This window comes from Diceros bicornis, chromosome X (assembly GCF_020826845.1).
Source record: "Diceros bicornis minor isolate mBicDic1 chromosome X, mDicBic1.mat.cur, whole genome shotgun sequence".
Taxonomy (NCBI): domain Eukaryota; kingdom Metazoa; phylum Chordata; class Mammalia; order Perissodactyla; family Rhinocerotidae; genus Diceros; species Diceros bicornis.
In genome coordinates this window covers 26,279,533-26,294,638 of record NC_080781.1, presented here as the reverse complement: position 1 = coordinate 26,294,638, position 15,106 = coordinate 26,279,533, and the positions used below count along the sequence as shown (strand labels likewise).

The 15,106-nt window shown below is 37.6% G+C and overlaps 1 protein-coding gene across 7 annotated transcripts in view; it reads left to right on the top strand.

Moving 5' to 3' along the window:
- The window catches only part of TAB3 (TGF-beta activated kinase 1 (MAP3K7) binding protein 3), a 64,687-nt gene that overhangs the window by 24,740 nt on the left and 24,841 nt on the right, over positions 1-15,106 (top strand). For 6 of the 7 annotated variants that reach the window (XM_058535610.1, XM_058535609.1, XM_058535607.1 and 3 more), the window contains 3 exons: positions 5,405-5,525; positions 8,763-8,954; positions 12,814-14,275. In XM_058535610.1, the coding sequence (XP_058391593.1) occupies positions 8,853-8,954; positions 12,814-14,275 (1,564 nt within the window). In that variant the 5' untranslated portion in view covers positions 5,405-5,525; positions 8,763-8,852. The remainder of the gene's footprint in view (positions 1-5,404; positions 5,526-8,762; positions 8,955-12,813; positions 14,276-15,106) is intronic. The other variant, XM_058535606.1, reaches the window with a different exon arrangement.

The following is a 15,106-nucleotide window of genomic DNA, read 5'->3' as shown; positions in this document are numbered from 1 at the left end:
CTATTTCAAAATGGTTTCCACTGTAATGATCATATAGGACGATTGTTTTAGAAATTATTTGGAAAGTTCATTTAGGGGAAATAATAACTATCATATTCCTATCTCGCTGTTGTTATTTTGGTAGCACCTTTACATGTATACATGAAAAATCCTGAAATTGGAACCCTTACCTCTGTCAGTAAAAGATCATTTGTTATGCTCCTGTGTAAGCTACTTCTTGTTGCTGTTTACCTTGAAGAATTCACAACTTGGTACAAAAACTGTTCTGTTCTAAAAGCAGGTTTTGGTTTAAACTTGACACTGTCTTTAAGACTTGTGATATCATCAAAGTCTTATCATGTAGCCAACAGTACAGGAGAATAAAGCATAGACTTCAAGTTCGTATCCTAGCTTTGCTGCTTGTTAACTGTGTGACCACAACAAATTATTTGCCCTCTCTGAGCCTCACATTTCCTCATTTGTAAAAAGTGGATGATATTATTACATCTCCCATGGGATGATAACAGAGATTAAATGAGATAAAGCACTTAGCACAGCGTCTGGTACATAGATATGGCTCAACAAATACTATCTAAAATTAGAACCTCTAATGCAGCAAGAAGATGGATGAAAGTTCCAAAGATTTATAAAGTATACATGTTTTTGTTCAACAGTTGTTACTTGGACCAGACCAATCAGAAAAATGAATGATTTGTTTATTTTTAATCTTGAAAATCCTCTCAAGACAAAGCTAACTTTTCTTCAAACCTGGGAAATGCTCACCTCACCAAACTTAACATGCTGGTAGTGGTTGTCAGCCCGAGATACTGTTGCTTCTCTAGGGGCCACTTGGGGGTGCTACTGGGATTTTATAGGAGAGGCCAGGATGCTAAGAACCTTGCAACACATGAAACAAGTTTGCATGATGAAGAATTATTGCACCCCAAATTACCTCATCAATAACATACTGTTGAGACACAGTTAGACTAGACTGATAAAGTATTATCTTTAAACCTCTCTGTCGAACACATTTCAGGTGTCACAGACCCAGCAAGTATATCAATGAGTGAAGCAAGACCAGGCCTCAGTGTCTAGGACATCCTAGGGAGTGGAGGAACTAGGCAAGCTGGAGAGCATGTCCTTTCTAAACAGGGGAGCAACGTGTCAGCTTCAGCCAGTTGTTGCCTACTGTTGCTACATCTTCTGATTTTTCAGAGAAAGGCTAGATATCCACATTTTTATGTAAAATTTCCCTATTTTAAAGTGTGGCTCAACTTTTTTATTTTTAACACTGCCAAAGCCAAACCAAGCAGATCAGTGAGCTGGATGCGGCCCACAGACCATTGGTTTGTAACCTGTGGTATAATTATTTTAGGAAGTGAGGTAAAATTCTGGCAGAGGTAAACAGTCAGGGTCACAACAGCACTGCCCTGCACATTTGCTGAGCTCAGAAAAGGCTGTGGAAACAAAGCACTTGGTGTTGAGGTCATTTTCTAGAGTGTGGAGAATTGCGGCATTGGAGCAGAGCTCTGGAGGGGGGGCTTCCTCTCCGACTGGGAGGAAGAATTCTGTTGGGAGAAATCCCAGCACTTGCTTTTTGAGGAACAGAACCCCCTGTGCCTTGTGGTGCTGGCAGTCCTGAATTAGGTGGGTAGCTGCATCACTGGAGGAAGCCTCGGAGTGATTCTACCGCTAAGCATACCATCCTGGACCCCCTTCTCCTTCCTGCCTTCAGAAATTAAAAGAGTCCCTACAAAGCTGACGGGCAGTAAAGGCTCCGCCCTACAGTCTCCTGGTTTAGGTGGCTTCAGAACTGTGTGACGATCATGGAATTTATGCCTTCCATGTTTCTGCTTTCTTGATCTAGGGTTACTGCCTACATAGCTCCACATTCCACAGCTGTGGCCATCTATACTTTACTGGAGGTGTTTCAAGGGTGTTCCAGGAGTTTGGTCACATCCTAGCCTAGCCAGTACAGTTCAGATACTGCTGGAGTCCTCTGCCTGGTTTTAAGGTGTCAACTCATCACCCATCATTTTATTATAAAGTTGTTAAGAAACAAAGTCCATATGTATCTTGCATAGTTGTTGCATACGTTGATATATATGGACTAGAATAGATGTATTTTGATCTGCACCATATCCAAATCTATAGTATCCTATATGACAATGTTCTATTTTAGTTGTATTCTATGGAGTTAAATGCAAAAATATAGTGTAGTACTTTACTGTAAAACTTCAAGTGTTTTTTAAGGAAACAGGCCCATCTCATTGGCTGGAATATATTCTATTTGTTAACTATCTGTTGGCTTAATCTCCCAGTGAGGAGAAAGGAAATTGCTTTTTTAAAAGAAGTATTTTAACATTTTAATAATCATCAAGAAATTATTAAGTTTATTTGAGAGTGTTATATATTTTGAAATACTTAATGATTATCCATGTCAGTTAGTGCTTATGTGAGTGAATGTTTGTACAGGGCAGAGTGCTAACCACTGTTAAGATTACAGACATAATCCCTTAGGGAGATTACATTTTTATCAGTTTAGATTCCTACTTGTGAAAAGTAGGTCTACTATTAATCATTTTTTCAGATGATAGCCATCCTTGTGAGTGTGTAAGTTGTTGGCTTCGATTTTAAAGATGCTTCTTAATATGTTTTTTCAAAGGCAAGTATTTGTAACCATTTTTAAAAAATGGCAACTTCTTACCTTTAGCTCTGCTTCTTGTATGTCCTAAAACAGCTTATTTCTACAAGGATTCTTTCCTTCCCCCTCAGCCCTCCACCTCCCATATACCTGTAACCTCCTATTTGGATGATAAACTGATGAGGGTTTGCTGTCTTTTTTTCCCAGCCAGTCAAAGAAGGGCACTCATCGTCACTCTACTGGGAATGTCCTTGATACCTACCAATGACATAGTGGAAATAACACAGATTTTGAGAAGGCAGGCTTGTATTTGAGTCATGTTTCTGCCATATGCCCATTCTCTGAGGTTTTTTTCTTATTTGTAAAATGGAGATAATAATAGCTACCTTTCAGGGCATAGTTGTTTAGTAAATGGTAGCTGACACTAATAGTGATAAAATTAATGGTAACTTTGGCCTGGGTAGCACTTGAGGTTCTGATGGCTGACAAAGCTGTCTGAGAGCTAGCGGCTCCCAGGGTCTCTGAGCTATATGAAGCCCAAGCTCTTGACAGCCGAAGCCTCTTTGTTCTTGTTGACCCTTGTTGCCTTTTCTTTTTCCTCATAAAAAGGCAACTATATTGCCCTTATATTTTAAAGACTTGAAATTAAGGTTGAGAAATGAATAAAACTGTTCTTTGAAGCCACTAGGAAAGCTCAAGTTAAGCCTTTGGGTGCTTCAGAAGCTCTTTATTGACAATGATTAAATAGTCATCAAGTGTTCTGAATGTGGTTAGCCCCTCAAATATTGAGGAATCATTCCTGGTAGGAAAGCTGTTATCATTTCTGTAAACACAAGCAGATTTGATTACCTAAGGCCATTCCTATCATTAAATATTCAACGAATTCCATTTTTTTTTCATTTCACCTAACAAATATTCGTTAAATACCTGGTCTGTGCTAGGCCCTGTCTTAGTCAGTTGTATACCCTTAAAAGAGATATTGAATTAGAATCTAAGAGTTGTATGTCTTAGCCTGTCATTTAAATGAAAATCCTAAAGCCTTAGAGCTGTGCTGTCCAATAAGGTAGCCACGGCTAACTACAGTTGGCTGCTGAGTACTTGAAATGTGGCTAGTCTGAATTGAGATGTGCTCTAATTATAAAATACGCACTGGATTTCAAGGACTTAATTTGAAAAAAATATGTAAAATATCTTATCAATGATTTTTGTATTGATTACATGTTAAAACAGTAAACAGTATTGTTTATATATTGGGTTAAATAAGAGATTAAAATTAGTTTCACCCATTTCTTTTTACTTTCTTAATGTGGCTACTAGAACATTTAAATAATTTGCGTTGTTTTTACAGGACAGTGCTGCCTTAGAGCTTCAGTGACTTGGCGAGGTTACTCATTTAGTTAGGACTCCAGTGGCTAGTGCAAATTATAGATCACCTTACTGTGAAAATGGCAGGTAATGTTTGCTTTGATCAAAAAGGTGAATAATTCAAACCTTGTTTGAGAAAAAAGTCAAGCTAACATTAAGGACTTTGAAATAATTTACATTTTAAATTAAAGCCTAGATTGTTAATCTGGTAGAATCTCTTAGCATTTCAGATTTGGGATGTTTTAAAAGGGGCAAACTGGAAAAATATACTCATTATCCATAGCCTAAACCTGTTTTTCTTCTTTCCTAAGCATTCACAAATCACTCTACGTAGGTGATCCCTGATCCTCCCAAATTTTTATTGAGGGTGTGTGCAGGAGGTAGGGGGCAAGGTTCCTCTATATATTTTTAAATCTTACTAGCTAGATTGGTTTAGTATTGTAAAATTGATTCTTCATCATTTAACAAACATTTGAGCAGGTACTAGGTCAGGCTCTGGAAATGCAGTGGTGAACAAGGCATAGCCCCTGAATAGAATTACAGGCTTTCTGTTTGGTTTTTGTTTTTTTTTGACTTCTTATTTGGAAATAATTCCAAACTTACAGAAGTTACAAGAATAAAAATAGTAGAAAGAACACTGTATATATCCTTTACTCGGATTCACCTGTTGTTAACATTTTTCCCTATTTGCTTTATAATTTGTTCCCTCTCTCTATGTGCATGTGTGTGCATGCGTGTTTGTGTACATGCACACATGTACATATATATTTTTCCCTGAACAATTTGCGAGTAAGTTGCATATGTCACGCCCTTTACCTCTAAATGCTTCTTCATTGTCTAATTCCTGAAAGTAGGGATATTCTCATATATAACCACAGCACAGTTATCAAGTCAGTAAGCTTAGTAAATTCAATAAATTTAACATTGATAGAATACTTTTCCTAATCTACCGTCCACATTTCAATTTTGTCAGTTGACCCATTAATTTTTTTATAGTATTTTCTCCATTTAGTGTAGGATCTAGTTGTTATATGGCTCTGTCTCCTTTAATCTGTGATATTTTTCTAGCCTTTGCCTTTTATGACATTGGCAATTTTAAGATGACATTCTCACCACCTTATTCCCTGCTTTCTTTTTAATAGGACATTTCTAATTTTGGGTTTATCTGTTTCCTCATGAGTAGTTTCGGGTTATGCATTTCTGGCCAGAATACTGTATAGTGATATATTCTTCTCAGAGTATCACATCGGGAGGTGTATGCTGTCCATTTGTCCCTCATTGGTGATGTTTGGATTACCCAGTCAAGATATTGTTCGATTTATCCACTGTATAGTTAAATTTTTCCCCCTTGCAACTAATAAGCCATTCTTTGGGGAGACACTTTAAGACCATTAATATATTCTACTCTTCATCCAGATTTTCCCCTAGATTTAGCATCCGTTGATGATTCTTGCTTGAAGTAGTCTGTACTGTGATGGCTGCAAAATGATTTTTCCAGCTCCAGCACTTTCTGCACATTTACAAGTTGGATTCCAGTGTAAGCAAAAGCCCTCCCTTCTCCGTTTATGTATGTGTATATTTAACTGTCTACTTATTATTGATATGGACTCATGGCTTTTCTTTTCTACAGGCCTATAATTCATTACTGTCTTTAATTATTTTGGTGCTCAAATTGTCACAGATTTAGCCAGTGGGAGCCTCTGACTCTCCTATCAGTTTTTGAGTACTTCCTCACTCTCTGGCATAACAGCACATTCCACATGGAGCTACAGTTTTATATGAGAGACCTTTGGATACATAAGTGGCTTCAGTATAGTATGTTTGGTGCTCCTGTGAGCATAAGCACAGCCTGCTTTGGCAGCGTAGTGGAAGATCCTCTAGCCCAGCATAGGTAGAGGGAGAGGCATGGCAGGTAGCAGGACTAAGAGGGGATGTCAGTGGAAGTCTCCTCAGAGGAGGTGCCACCAATACCGACATGTACAGGATCAATGTGGCTTGGAGAAACAGGAGGGAAGGAGGAAGATAGAAAAGTACCTCAGGCAGATGGATGATCATGGGCCCTGAGAGGAGGCAGCACAGGACATCCATGCACAGGATCACACATGGTTCTATTTGGCTGGGATGCAGAGATTGAAGGGGACGTGATCAGATTTGCATCTTAGAAAACAAATACTTTAGCTGTGATGTGGAAGAAGGCAAGACCATAGGCAGGAAGAGCAGCAGGAGGTTGCTACTATATGTTGATGAGAATGTTCAGACATGCTGTAAATAATAACTAATGGTTTCTGACTTATTAGTGTTTGCCATTTAAATTTTACTACAACCCTACTATTATTTCCGTTTTATAGATGAAGCTTCAAAGGCATAAGGATTGAGTATCTTTCCTAGAGACTACTAAATGGCAGCACCAGGGTGCGAACCATGACCTACTTGTTTTCACACTCTGTTTAGTTGGTTGTGCAAGAATGGAAAGTCAAGGATCACACCCTGGATTCTAGTTTTGTTAACTGAGTGAATAGTGGTAACATTCATGGAGAGAACAGAGAGCATATGGGGAAGGGTTGTGGTGAGGAGTTCCTTTTTGGACATATTGACTAATATCTTTGGGCATATCCAGATGGTGCTCTGTAGTAGGCAGTTGGCTATATGTCTGGAGTCTTGGAGAGAGCATGATGCTTAAGATACCAATTTGGGAATCATCAGCCTGTAAATGTTATTGAAACTTGCGTAGTGGATGTGATCACTGGGCAAAAGGATGTAGAATGAGAAGAGGAGGAAGCTTAGGACAAAAACCAGGGAAACAGTAACGTGACGAGAGGTGGGAAGAAACGAGGCTAGTGTGATGTCACAGAGGCTGAAAAAATGAAGAAATGATCAGTAGTGTCAGATGCTGCAGAGGTCAAAGGGCATAGGGACCAGAAGATATATCCTCTGGTTTTAGCAGCAGATAGATGATGGAGAGAGTATTTCAGTGGAACAGTGATATGAGCCAGATTAGAGCAGACTGAGGAATGAATTGCAGGGAGAATAACAAGGTGAGCGGAAAGTCCTTATATGTGCAAATTGAAAGTTATCTGTATTTTCCCACATTTTAATTTTTCCTTATGTTTCTTAGACATCTGATGGTTGGAAGTCATTAAAGCAGTCCCTAATAGCTCTTTTTACCTGTGGTTAGACAGAGTCTTATACATAGGGGCTTTGTGGCCACCTTGTAGACACAGAGTGTACATAACTCTTGACAGCCTTGGCTTGGAAGGAAGAAGAGAGAGAGCTAGATGCCCAGTAGAAGTCAGTAGATTGCGTGCCACATGAAATTCCCTGCCTATAATGAAAGTCAAGTTTGAGATTACATGGTTTTTATTTTTTAATTATCTACTTAATTATAAATCAGCAGAAGTAATTCAACATTTTCCTTAAACATTTTTTATTTTTAGAATATTCTCTCTAGTTCTCTACATTGCCCCAAGTAATGGTATGATTTAAAGTTTTGGGGCCTATTTGCAGGAAATAGAAGATTTGGTGTGGGATGATCCTCCCTTATGTGTGTGGTTTAGACATGTTATCTTATTATCATGGTTTCCATGCATCCTATGTATATGCAGGTGTTTACTTCTCATTCTTAAAGATATTTGACTATCTAGTGAGTGAACACAGCAGAAATATTATGAGATTGTATGGTATACGCTGTATGTTTTTTCCCCTTTTAGAAATGGGAAATATAGATTAAAAAGTGGATCGGTTAATTGACCCTCGATGCTGCCAGTTGATTTATCATTTCGTTATTACTTCACTACAGTCATGTGTGGCTTAACAATGGGGATACATTCTGAGAAATGCGTCGTTAAGCAATTTCGTCGTTGTGCGAACATCATAGAGTGTACTTACACAAACCTAGATGGTATGGCCTACTACACACGTAGGCTATATGATACTAATCTTACAGGACCAGCCTTATATATGCCGTCTGTATATGAGGTCTGTTGTTGACTGAAACGTCGTTATACAGCACATGACTGTAGTTGCCTTACTTACATGGGTGCTCAATTCGACGAGTACCAGTGAGATTGGGAGTCAGTTACCTCTGCTTAAACTACCCCCAAATCCTGCCATCTTAGCACCTGTGCCAGTTGTACTAGAACTAGGTGAAAGCTTAGCTAGGCAGGTCTGGCTGATAATGGGCTACCAGTATCATCTTTGAAAACAGAGGATTCTCCATTTTCATTTTTCTTTGCCCAGTTGTTTCATTTAGACATTGAGTTTCCTTTACTCAGACTTCAAATTCAAACCTTTTGGCTTCAAAGTATAGGGAGATTATAAGGCATACAGGACAAGTGTGCTTTGTGGTATTATTATCAAGTCCTTGTTTCCTTATTTTATTATTTTAGATGACAAAAGGATTACTCTGCTTTAGAGGGATGTGGTAGCCTTTGGGAAAACATGAGTGATTATACACAGGTAGGATTTCTCAAGCCTAGAAAAATATGGTTGCAGAAGAATAATACTCTGTATTTTTAATCTAGCTGCTGCTTTTGTTTCTTTAAACATTAAAATGAAACTGAAGTTTCGGGAAATTTTTTTTTGGCTTTTTTTTTTTTATATACCAGTGATTGGCTATATTACATCAGAAAAGTCTTTGGCTAAATTTGTCAATTTTCCAACTTTGGAATTAGGTCTACTTATTTTAGTTCTCTCCATTTTAACATATTGATGGTTTCTATTTGAATAAAGTGAAATATGTAATTAAATTTAACCATACTTTAATTTCTTTTAATAGAAAATGACTGCAGTGTTGGAAGATCATTACTATTGGAAGGCCGGTTAGCATCCATTTCCTAAGAGAAACTTGACCACCATTTGCTCTGGCATGGCGCAAAGCAGTCCACAGCTTGATATGCAGGTTCTCCTTGACCTCCGACAACGTTTCCCTGAGATTCCAGAGGGTGTGGTGTCTCAATGCATGTTACAGGTAGATTGCCCACCAATGATAGTGATGTTAAGTTACAGTTTTCTTTATTAGAGCTGGCTTTGTGTTGTGATTAGAGCTCAGTTAAGTTTCCTTGTGTGTTGTGGGAGGGGCGGCATTTGAGCAGGATTTCTCAACCTTGGCACTGTCAACATCTTGGGCTGGATAATCTTGGTTGTTGGAGTCTCACTTGTGCATTATAGGATGTTTAGCAGCATCCCTGGCCTCCACCCACTAGATGCCAATAGTGTCCTCTCAGTTATGACAACCAGAAATGTCTCCAGACGTTGTCAAGTGTCCCATGGGAGACAAAATCTCCCCCATTGAGAACCACTGATTGCGAGAAAAGAGTAGAGGCATGTAGCAAAAAAAAAAAAAAAAAAAGATTCTCCTCTCCTCACATTTCACTCCTTAAATTTTTGGGGCTGTGTCATCAGTTCCCAAGTCCTTAGAATTGAATTTTGAATCTCAAATTTATCATTATAACTTCTTAGACTATATTCTTTTGAGCTTATTTTTAAAAATTTGTAGAGAGTCCACTCCTTTTCTTACTGTTTTCTAGTTGGTAAATGCTTACTAATATCTAATTTTAAGTGTAAGGCCACTTTCTTTAGTTTCATCACATTCTTTTTGTCTTGTTTTTTATTGAAATAAGTCTTTCATCTCTGATAGAATATGTCTTCCCACTCAAGGGGCAGCAGAGAAACAGGCCTAACACTCCCCCTGTTGAGTTTTGTATCATCCTTCACAGGATCTCAGTATGTTTGGGGTTATAGCATTTCCCTATTTGGTTGATTTTGGGAGCAGCACTTCTATCCTGCCCACTGGCCTTCCTCACACACACAATCAGTTCAAATTCTCCCTTACTGCATAATATGCAAACTGTACCTTATTGCAGTGTGAGTGGCTCAAGATATAACCTAAGTCTATATACAGTTGAGATTAATCAGAAATAGATACTCGCCGAACAGTGGTAGTAACAGAGGTGCTTCCTTTATTTGCAAGCCCTTCTACTAGGTCTAGACCTTTGGGCTTATGGTTTTTGTGCTGTAGCTTGCTTTTGGTTTTTCTAACACACATTCCCAGTCTGAATGTACGTTCTTTATTTTAGCCCCATTTTGGTCTCTGGTAGAGCAAAGGTGCTTCCCATTGATGTGAAACCAAGCATGAGTGAGGCTTCTAGTTAAAACCACTTCCTAGCAGGCACTTTCCTCACCTATCCTAGAGCCCCACCTAGCTCTAACCTTGTTTTTTTTTTTTAACTTAATTTTATTTAGCCCTTTATTACCTGTATTTTTTCATGGCTTATTGTCTTCATCTCACTTAGTAAACTGAAAGAATGGAACTTTAAATTCAACTCAGTGAACATCTGTTGATAACTTACGTTATCCTAAGTCTTTTACTTTTTTTGTTCCTTTGGGATTAATAGAGTTTATTGATATGGAGACTTACCACCTGCTGGCTCTGGAAAGTTTCTGTTTGCATTAAAATATGAGACTCACTAGTTTGCCTTTCATACACAGGCCTTAAAGCCTCTCTGGGCTATCATCCCTCAATTGAGGATCACTTTTTAGGAGTATGATGCTTATTTGCCTCAGTCCTTTCAAGAGTGTTCATATGTCTTCTTAAAAATTCTGACCTCTTTATCCAACTAAACAATTTTGATTTCTTTATTCTTCATATTTATTGTTTGATAAATTATTTATCCATTCTTTTAAAGACATTTAGCAGGTCAAATATGACATTTAAATCTATTCTGGTGGTATTCTTTTTAAAATACTTCTGTAAAGATTATACTTAAATATCTTATATTTGTGGTTTTAAATTTTTTTTCATAAAATTTATTCAACTTGTCACTGTAGACGTGCACTTGAATAGGCTGAGAAATCCAGCTTTGTATCATTTTGAATTTGGATCCTTTTTGTGATGATACTTGTTAGGCTGCCTAATTCAGTGTAGAAAACATGAAATTTCAGGATCATTAATAAAAATGTCGAAGTGTCCATGACTGCTTCAGGTTTCAAATAAAACTCTAGTTTTTGTTCTCCCCTTAACCTATAGGTTTATAAACAACTGGAAGGAGATACTTTTATTTTCACTTTTTATATTTTTTTCTTCAGATATTTGTCAGTGGCATTTTCTAGTTGGCAATCAGTTTGAATCCTTTGGCTCCAAATTTGCTTAATATCTAGCTTCTCTCCCTTGATCAGCATGATTTTCAAGAAGGATAAGAAAAAGCCCAAACTGAGTTCTCATTATGTTTTTTCTTAAGTTTCAACAATTACATTTTTTTCTGTGGCTCGGAAAGTATTTTTAGAAGTATTTGAATTTTAGTATCAAAGACTTTTATGTAAGGAAAAGGATAAAAGTTATCTATTGAGTTTTGATAAAGCCAATTGTTTAAATTTCTGAGAATTCATTTTGCAAAGGTTTGGTGACTGAATCTCTTCTACTTCCTAAAGCTTCAGTATAGTAATGTGCTTTTGGCCTAACATCCTCTCCTTTGAAATTACTGTCATAATGGAAAGAGCAGTGGGAGTCAGAAGACCAAGAATGTAGAACTGGCGTTCCAGTTAACTAGTTAAGTGCTTGTTGTCAAGCCATGTAACTTCCCAGGCATCTCTTTCCTCATCTGTAAATGACTTGAGTTGGAGTAAATGAACCCTAAGCGTTCTCCTCACTCTCAGGTTGTGGCATTGTATCTCCTGTTTTAGGTTTAACCTTATTTGATTCTCAGGAGAAGTGAAGTGTTTCGTTGTTATATAAAATGTATTTTTCCCTAAAATAAATATATAGTAGTATGTATGTATGTGCGTATCTATGTATATTTATGAACTACAGAGAAGGTAACAATGATTGAGAAACTTTCATAGGTTATTTCCAAGGCAATGAATAATAGTGTTTTAGGCTAATAAAATAGCTCCGAATTCTGTATTTTAATGGAAAGCTACCCTATAATATCCTAAAATTTAAAAAAGAGGGAACCTTTTATTAGTTTGACTACTGTTGATTGGAACATCTAAAATGTTAGTTTGCTATTACCATCTTTGTGTGTGTGTATAACTCAAAAAATTCAAATCCTTAAATGATTTTGAAAGTTTACCAGGCTACCTTTCAGTGGGTAAAAACTTTTGAGACTCTGGGAGTGTGAATGAATTTCATTAAGGCAGTCAAGACCTGGTTTTGTGTTAAATTACCATAGCTTTGGTAAAGTTATGGAACCATAGTTCAAAAAGTGGACTTGTTCTTTTACTGATTTCTTTGTTTAGCTTAATTTTTCATAATGATACAGACAGTTATAACTTTGCTTAAAAGAAAAGTGAAGGCTGCTTTAGAATTTTTATTGTTTTGACTCTTTAGGAATTTTATTATAATTTTTTTCTCCTATTGTGGTTTTACCTTTTGTGGCCTTTTGAAAACTAAAGCATGGTTATTTTCATGTTTATCAGTTTAAATATTAATGATGGATATTACTTATACTTGTATATTACAGCAATTGTGGTGAATCCAAGATTAGCCCAACATTTTAATTTGTTGAGATGCAACAGTATAAAATGAGTCCTGGATTTGGAATCAGAAAAGTTGGGGTTGAGTCACAATGTTCATTAGTAGGTACTTTACATTTCTGTAGCAGTAGCAGTAGCGGTAGTACTAGTCATGTGAGCTAAATGTCTGTGAAATAATATGAATTGTTTGGAATCTCCTTTTCAGGATAGATGACCATGAAGCTTTTTGTTCTTAAAATGCTGTTCTCTACTTAGTCTATGACAGTCGTATTTGCATAACTCTCTGTCAAAGCTTGACTTCCACTATTAGGATTTGTTAATTTTGCCAATGTTATTTTTGCCATTTTTCTCCCTAGAATAACAACAATCTTGAAGCCTGTTGCCGAGCCCTTTCACAGGAGAGTAGCAAATACTTATATATGGAATACCATAGTCCAGATGACAACAGGATGAATAGAAATCGCCTTTTGCATATTAACCTGGGTATCCATTCTCCTAGTAGCTACCACCCAGGAGATGGAGCTCAACTTAATGGTGGTCGAACACTGGTACATAGCTCAAGTGATGGACATATTGATCCACAGCATGCAGCGGGTAAACAGCTGATATGTTTAGTTCAGGAACCACACTCAGCTCCAGCTGTTGTGGCTGCTACTCCCAATTACAATCCATTTTTTATGAATGAACAGAACAGAAGTGCAGCTACTCCTCCTTCACAGCCACCTCAACAGCCATCTTCCATGCAAACAGGAATGACTCCATCTGCTATGCAAGGGCCTTCACCACCACCGCCTCCACCTCCTTCATACATGCACATACCTCCGTATAGTACAAATCCAATTACTGTTACAGTATCCCAAAACCTACCTTCTGGACAGACTGTGCCAAGAGCTTTACAAATTCTTCCACAAATTCCAAGCAGTCTCTATGGGTCTCCTGGTTCTATTTACATTAGACAGACATCTCAGAGTTCACCAGGAAGACAAACTCCTCAGAGTACACCATGGCAGTCCTCACCACAGGGCCCAGTGACTCATTATAGCCAACGTCCTTTACCTGTTTATCCGCATCAACAGAACTATCAGCCTCCTCAGTATTCTCCCAAACAACAGCAGATTCCTCAAGCTGCTTACCATTCACCACCTCCTTCTCAATGTCCTTCACCCTTCAGCTCTCCACAGCATCAAGTGCAACCTTCCCAGTTGGGCCACCCAAGTTCCCATGTCTTTATGCCACCTAGTCCTTCAACTACTCCACCCCATCCGTATCAACAAGGACCTCCTAGCTATCAGAAACAGGGAAGCCATTCAGTAGCCTATCTGCCATACACAACATCTAGCTTACCCAAAGGATCCATGAAGAAGATAGAAATTACTGTTGAACCTTCTCAAAGACCTGGGACAGCAATTAATAGGAGTCCTTCACCTATCAGTAATCAACCGTCTCCACGGAATCAGCACTCTCTGTACACAGCCACCACGCCACCTTCAAGTTCTCCTTCAAGAGGGATATCCACTCAACCAAAACCTCCATTTAGTGTTAATCCTGTGTATATTACATATACACAGCCAACTGGACCTTCATGCGCTCCATCACCATCTCCTCGGGTGATGCCAAACCCAACTACAGTTTTTAAAATTACTGTAGGTCGAGCAACGACTGAAAATCTTTTAAATTTAGTGGACCAAGAAGAGCGTTCTGCGGCCCCAGAACCTATTCAGCCCATTTCAGTGATACCAGGCTCTGGGGGAGAAAAGGGAAGCCATAAATATCAGAGGAGTTCTAGTTCTGGATCAGATGACTATGCCTATACACAAGGTAATTTTTGCCCTTTTATGAAATTTAATCTTTGTGGTGAGGCAGCAATCTCCTATTCAAAATAAAATAGTTTAAATTAAACATTTAGTATTTATTAAATGTTGGGCAATAGCATTACTATTAAGAATAGGGTTAGTGCTTCAGAGTCCTCTATAGACTTTGTTTTAAAATATGAAAACGTAGACATGATAATAGTGACAAAATACGACTTTATTTTAGGAAAAACATTCATTGGGAGAAGAATATAGACAAGTGAAATCAGTATTGTCAAAAATACAAAATACACAATGGGAAAAAGAGATTCATAGAGAGTGGACTAATGTTCATCAAGGTGAAAGAATTTGAATCTTTTCTAAAGAGATGGCCTGAAGGGTATAATGATATTTATTAGTAATATATATTTATAAGAAGTGGGATTAGTAATGAAAAACACTGTTGAATTAGTTAATAGTGGACTTAACTAAATATAAAGAATAGAGTATGTTAGAAGTCTATTTCAAGATATCTGAGAATTTAGTATTCTTTCAGTATATAAGAAGGGAAGTGATTATGATTGTAATTCAATATGCCTGGTATTGAGCCTGTTTAAAATACACACAGGTATAGTTAAAGAGAATCTTAGGGAAACTAAGGACTACAGAACAAGAGGGATGTATAGATGATGTCATTTTGGCAGCAGTTACAAGAGCTAAGTTAAAGCAGATATGGAGGCAGAATAGCATTAGGAAGACATGAGAATAAATGCCAACTCAAGTTGGATGACAGGGTTCCTTGTGGGTATTTTATAATTAGCAATGCATATAAAAATTTCCCGGTCACTTGTTCAATGTT